General features: G+C 54.7%; 1 protein-coding gene across 1 annotated transcript in view; it reads right to left on the reverse strand.

Moving 5' to 3' along the window:
- The window catches only part of FAM151A (family with sequence similarity 151, member A), a 12365-nt gene extending 7325 nt beyond the window's left edge, over positions 1-5040 (reverse strand). Inside the window, exons 1-2 of the mRNA XM_005878666.2 lie at positions 4780-5040; positions 3638-3784 (exon numbers count right to left, since the gene is read on the reverse strand). Coding sequence (XP_005878728.1) covers positions 3638-3784; positions 4780-4894 — 262 coding nt within the window. The 5' untranslated portion in view covers positions 4895-5040. The remainder of the gene's footprint in view (positions 1-3637; positions 3785-4779) is intronic.
- Positions 5041-6326: the final 1286 nt, after the last annotated feature.

Below are 6326 nucleotides of genomic sequence, written 5' to 3' on the forward strand. Positions count from 1 at the left end.
GGTCAATGGGGGGAAAAAAGGAGACATATGTACTATTTGTAATACTTTAAACAATAAAATAAAATTAAAAATAAATAAATAAATAGAATCTCGGTAAGTTTCCAGGAAGGGAAGGCAGCCGAGTGCGGATGGTCCCTGGCACCAAGCCTGGCACTTTGCATCGCCCGCTTTCATCCCGTTTTGCATCCTGCCCGGAGCTCCCGTCTCCCTGGTTCCCTCATTGGCATAATGGGGATGAGCCTCCCCAGGCCACAAACACAGGACATGGACATAAAACCACATTGTACACTGAGGGGCTTCGTGAGGGTAGCCTTAATTTGTATGGCCTGAACACAATAACTTTGGTTACCTGGGAATACAGAGAGGTCCAAAGAGTTGGTCTCCAGTGAGGCCCAGAGAAGCCGGGTCCACCGGGACAGCTGGGCAAATACAAGGGTACACAAGCCAATGGATCTGAGGGGTCTCCTACCCCATCTAGCTGCCAGTTCTCATCTGGGGGCGGTGGGGTGCATCGGGAGGGAGCCAGGACTGGAGTCTGGACCGCTGTTGCCGCCGATTTGCACTAGCTGCTTCCCCTGTGACACTGTGAGCCCTTTACAGACAGGGCCACCTCTTACTTCTAAGTCTTCCTCCTGAGACTGGCCCAGAGCAGGGGCCCAGCAAATGCTCAGCAAAGTGGACTAAAAACGGATGGGGAGTGCATTGTGGCCCTAACCCGGCTCCTTGTGATTGCCACCTGGGTCCAGCTTCCTCCTGGAAAAACCTCCCTTATCATTAAAAGCTGTTACTTGCAGAGCTGTGTGAGCCTGACCTCTCAGGTTACTTGACCTCTCTGTATCTCCTTCTCATTTACTAGAATTAGACAATAAAATATCCCTGGTTAGGCATTCACTGAGTGTTAATTATTATTTACATGGAGTAGCTCACTTAACTAGGTGACACTATGTCCCTGTTTGCCTGGGATAGTCTATTATATTTCTGTTCCCTCTGCATAATCCTTTTTCTTTTGATCCTCACCCGAGGATATTTTTCCATTGAATCCTTAGAGAGTGTGGAAGGGAGAGGGAAAGACAGAGAAGTATCAATGTGAGAGAAACACACAGATTGGTTGCCTCCTGCACACGCCCTGACTAGGGCCCAGGCCGAGGAGGGTCTTGCAACCGAGGTACGTGCCCTTGACAGGAGTCGAACGTGGGACCCTTCGGTCCGCAGGCTGACACTCTATCCACTGGCCAAACCGGCTAGGACTGCATAATTATTAATAATGATCTCTTCCACTATCCAAAGTGCCCTGGTTGGAATGATAAATGATGCAGTCCTCCTACCAAGACTTCTTTTGTAGAGGGAAAAACTGAGCTGCAGGCAGGTGAAGTCACTTATTCCGAATCACTTCGCTGGTAAAGAGCCAAGGTAAAATTTGAATTTAGTTGTCTTGCCTCCCAGGCCTTCCCTCTGGCCCCTCCTCTCCGCATGGACATTGGTCACGTCTAAGATGACTTCACCAGTTTAACCCTACCACTGGCTCTCCATCAGGATGCCCACCCCCATGGTGGCACCGCCCTCCTCCCAGGGGCCCACCACAGGGCCCTCAGGAAGAAGCCAGGCCTGGGGTCCTCGCTGGACCCCTGAAGCTATGCTAAGGTGCCTCTCCACGCTTCTGAGCTGTTGGCACTGCCTGGGTGGGGCCCTTGGCTTTCTTCTTGGCCAATGTCACAGCTTGGTAGGGCTGGATCTGTCAGCTGCCCTTGGGCTGACATGGGATGAGCCCAGGGGTGGTGAGTCCCGTTCACCCCAGGCCTTATCTCCCAGATAGGAGTCCTCCCTCCCTGGCCTGGCTCTCTCATCAGCGGGAGGGATGTTTTTCTTATCACCAAGGTCTGGCAATCTGCCTTTTAACCAGAGGAGATTCCTGAAGCACAGCAAACTGGCTCTTCCCAGCCTGCGGTGGCCTTTCCTCTCCACCACGCCTGCCTCCTCCAAGAAGTGCTCCCTAACCATTCATACACTCAGCAAGCTTTTCCCAGGCACTTACACCCAGGCCCTCTGGCGTGGTGACCCTATAGGATTAAGAGCTAGAGGCCTGGTGCCTACACCTTGTTCTGTGTGACCTTGGACAAGACTGCCTCCCACTCTGGACCCCAGTTTCCTCTTCTGAAATGGAGAGATTTTGGTTGAGCGGTGGTTCTGGGGCCGGCAGCATCAGCACTACCTGGGAACTAACTTATCCGAAAAGCAAATTCTCAGACCCCACCCCAGACTCACTGAATCAGAAGCTTGGGGTGGGGTCAGCAATCCGTGTCTTCTGAAGCATGCTCCGATCTGAGGGCCATGCCTTTCATTTTGGATGGTGACTGTTTTAGTTTTATCTCTTCCTTATTGAACTGGGTCGGGCGTAGTGCAGTGGCCAGGAGTGTGGGGCCAACCACTCTGGGTTCCTATGTTGGTGTCACCCTGGGTGAGTCACCCAACGTTTCTGAGCCTCCTTTTTACTTTTGCCACATGGTACCCATGAAACTGCTTGCAGATCCAGGAGAACCCATGTGGAACGTGTGTGCCCGTCCCTACAGTGAGCCGTCGCTGACTGGCTGCCATAATCACTCTCAATTGGAGACTCGGAGGAGCTGCACTATTTGCTCGGGTTTTTACAGCTTGGTAGCGCTGGGCCTCAAGCACACGTTTTCTGGTTTCCTTAGGCGTTGAGGGCAAAGGCCTCCTCAGCAGGGACAGTTGTCACTGACGGGTCATGGGAGGGGTAGCAGGGAGGGAGGGCAGGACATGATGACTTTGGAATCAGACTTCTGGTTCAAGCCCGAGGCTCAGAGCTTATCAGCTGCACAGCCTGAGCCAGTCCCTTCACCTCTGAGCCCCCACTCCCTGGTCTGACAAGCCAGGTGAGTAGCCACCATCGTGCCACGGGATAGGCAGTGCTGTCTAACCCCCACCTCTGCTCTCCCTGAGACAGGCCCGTCAGCCAGGACCAGAAGTAGGGAAACAGATGGTAGTTAAACAAGCAGTTTGCAGCCACGCAGTGAATCCTACCTTCCCTAAACCAGGGACACTTCCTCCCCCACCGGCATGCGTCTCCTAAACTCTAAGGGACCCCACGAGGCTTGCAACCAGGGGAGCAGTGTCCCCAAATCCCCTTTCCTCTGACTTCTTGGGGAGCCAAAGCAGACCAGCCTAGACTCATGTCCTCAGCCGGTTCCTGTTTCGCTGCCCCCAGCTTTAATAGACATCCTCTAAAATTCACCTGGACTCGTGTTGCGGAACGTTTCCTGCACTATGGCAAGAACCCACACACTGCCCTAGCTGGTTTGGCTCAGTGGATAGAGCGCCAGCCCGTGGAGTCATGGTCCCGGATTCAATTCTGGTCAAGGGCATGTACCTCGGTTGCAGGATGCAACCAATCGATGTGTCTCTCTCACATCGATGTTTCTCTGTTTCTCCCCCTCCCTTCCACTCTCTCTAACAATCAATTGAAAAATATTCTCGGGTGAGGATTAACACACACACAAAGAACCCACACACTACTGGCCGACCTAGGCAGACACGCCAAGGGCCAGGTCCCCTTTCGGGGAACACCTCCATCTCCCCCACTCCTGCCCTGGCCTGTCTCCGTCCTCACAGCTGGACTTACTTTCCAGGGCAGCCCTCATGTCCTTCTGGCTGTTGGCAGCATGGTACCAGGTGACCAACAGGCCATCCCGCTGGCTGATCTGGCCCAGGCTCAGCAAGTAGTCCAGCATGTCTGCATCTGGGCGACAAACTGCATCCTCCTTACAGCCTAGAAGGAAGGCCAAGGTGATGTTAGCCACAGGACCCCTGTCCACTCCCCCACCCTCCCTCTCTGGGCTCCAGGGTGTGTCCAGCATGCCAGCTAGCAGACAGTGGGACCCCAGTCACCAGTGCTGCGGGAGAGGGAAGTACGTGGGCTCCTGGGTGCAAGGAGGCTCCGAACCAGCCTGGGGCAGTCAAGAAATTTACAGAGAAGGGAACATGGATGGGGCACAGGACATTAGAAGCAAAGGCTTGACTGTAGGAATAGGGCCGCCTGAAGGACTGAACTTTGGCTTGGTGCAGGTGGAATGTAGAGAAAAGGAAGCGGCAAGAGTGATAAAAAGCTTTGTGATCAGGTTGTAAATGGCCTTGACTGACAGCAAAGGAGTTGGGCGTGCGCTGAGGGCAGCGAGTGAGTTCTGTGTTTAGAAAGGTCTCACTTGGAGCAGGCCACTTCAGGGGCCCGGGAGGAACCGGCAGCCTGGGAAGGCAGGAGGAGCCTGGGAAGGTAAGGTGGTAGGCAGCCCATGGAGGGAGAGGGCAGATGCCTTAAGGTGAAGGGCCTGAGAAGAAAGGCCTGAGGCAGAAGGAGGAGGGAGGCTGCTCCCAGGGGGAAAGGGTGAATTTGGCTCAATGCACCGTTTGAACCAAACGGTGCATCACCGCTAGGAAGGAATGCCTATTGGGGGCACTGGGAGGAGGGTCGTGGTCTGGGCTGAAGACCAAGATTTGGTGTGATTTTCAGGCAACGAAAGCCTGGTGAAGGAGGGAGGGTAAGAAGGCCAAAGGGACCTTCTTCAGGGGAGAGGTCTTGGGGTGGTTGGGAATGGGAGAGGCAAATGAAGCTGAATCTTGGTGGGGATGTGGGATGGGAGAGGCCATCACGGCTGTGGCTGAGGACCAGGAGGGGTGGGTGACGAGGACAGGTTGGATCTGCCTTGGTGGGGACAAGGAGTGAGCGATGGGGGGAGCTAAGCTAATGCATGGTGGGGAGGGACCTACCTGGCTGGCTGACCCCCAGCATCATGTAGCCCAGGACCAACCCGACGGCACACACGAGGATCACACTGGCGACGCCGGCAAGGCTCCACTTGTTGGAGCACTTCTTGCAGGCCATGGCAGCCCTCTCTGGAGAGTGTCTCCCAACTCCTCGCGGCCCAGAGTCCCGAGAGCTCTGCAGCTGGGATTGGGTGGGAGGCAGGAGCTCCCAGGAGCACCTTTTTCTATCCAGGGCAGGGCAGCTCCTTCTGGCAGTTGTGGAGGGTGGAGCTCCTCCTCCCTCCCCACCCTCCTCTTCTTCCCTCTCCCTCCCAGGATCTTAACGGGTCAAGCAGAAAATCCTGTCACCCTGAATATGAACTTTGAGCACATGAAGAGGCAGCCGAGGATGTTGGCCCGAGCCCCCACCCCCGGCCTATCTGCCCTGCCTGGGAGTTGGGAAACCAGGGATCTACAGACCTACAACAAGTGCCTTCCCTTCTCTGGCCCTGGTTCCCCATTTGTAAAAGGAGGCAGGTGGATTGTCCTTTCCTCTTTCTGCCCTGCCCTAGGGAGTCAAGAAGATCTGGCCAGGGCTGGTGACAAGGACAGATTAGGTCTGCCTAAGGAGCTGACTTTTTCTTCCACCCAGATTGTGGCTGATAGTCTATCTATCTGAGATAAACCGATCGGCCTGGCATGCTGCTGGCCTGGGCCATGCAGGTCACGCCTGGGGCAACAAGTCCATGGGGAGAGATTGAGTTACCATCTCCAGCAGGGGGTGTCCTGGGGCCCCTGGCAGGGGAAGGAAGTTAGAGACTGTCCCGACTTTAGCTCCCTGGAGTTTAAATGAGTCCAAAAATCACCTGTAATGGGCACAAGGACTTCAGCTTGCAGAGGTTCACAGAGAAATCAGCAGGGCCCCTGGGGACTGATTCAGGTGTATGTACGCGGGTAAGCGTGTCTAGATAGAAGAATGAATGACTGGCAAATGGAGGGAGCCTGGGAGTGGGGAGCAAGTTGGGAGTTTGGTTCAGGTCTGGTGGAGTCCTGAGCTGTGGGTCATCCCCCAGGAGCTGCCCAGGAGGACACTAAATATAGGGGTCTGGGGCTCGGGACCAAAGACAAGGATGTGAGCATCATTTCCTGTCTAAGGCACAGAGAGGAGTGGACGCAGACCACGGGGAACCAGGGAAGCGGTCAAGAAGAGTGGGACAGAATGAAGAGGGTGGAAAGGGTCCCAGGAGCGAATGCAAGGATCACTTCAAGAAGAAAGGGTGGTCAGTTATGCCGGGAGCAGAGTCCCGTAAGGTCAGCAAAGTGCCGCCAGATTTTTAAAAAAAAATATTTTATTGATTTTTACAGAGAGGAAGGGAGAGGGATAGAGAGTTAGAAACATCGATGAGAGAGAAACATCGATCAGCTGCCTCCTGCACACCCCCCACTGGGGATATGCCCGCAACCAAGGTACATGCCCTTGACCGGAACCGAACCTGGGACCCTTCAGTCCGCAGGCCGACGCTCTATCCACTGAGCCAAACCGGTCAGGGCAGTGCCGCCAGATTTGACAA

Source organism: Myotis brandtii, unplaced genomic scaffold (genome assembly GCF_000412655.1).
Source record: "Myotis brandtii unplaced genomic scaffold, ASM41265v1 scaffold57, whole genome shotgun sequence".
Taxonomy (NCBI): domain Eukaryota; kingdom Metazoa; phylum Chordata; class Mammalia; order Chiroptera; family Vespertilionidae; genus Myotis; species Myotis brandtii.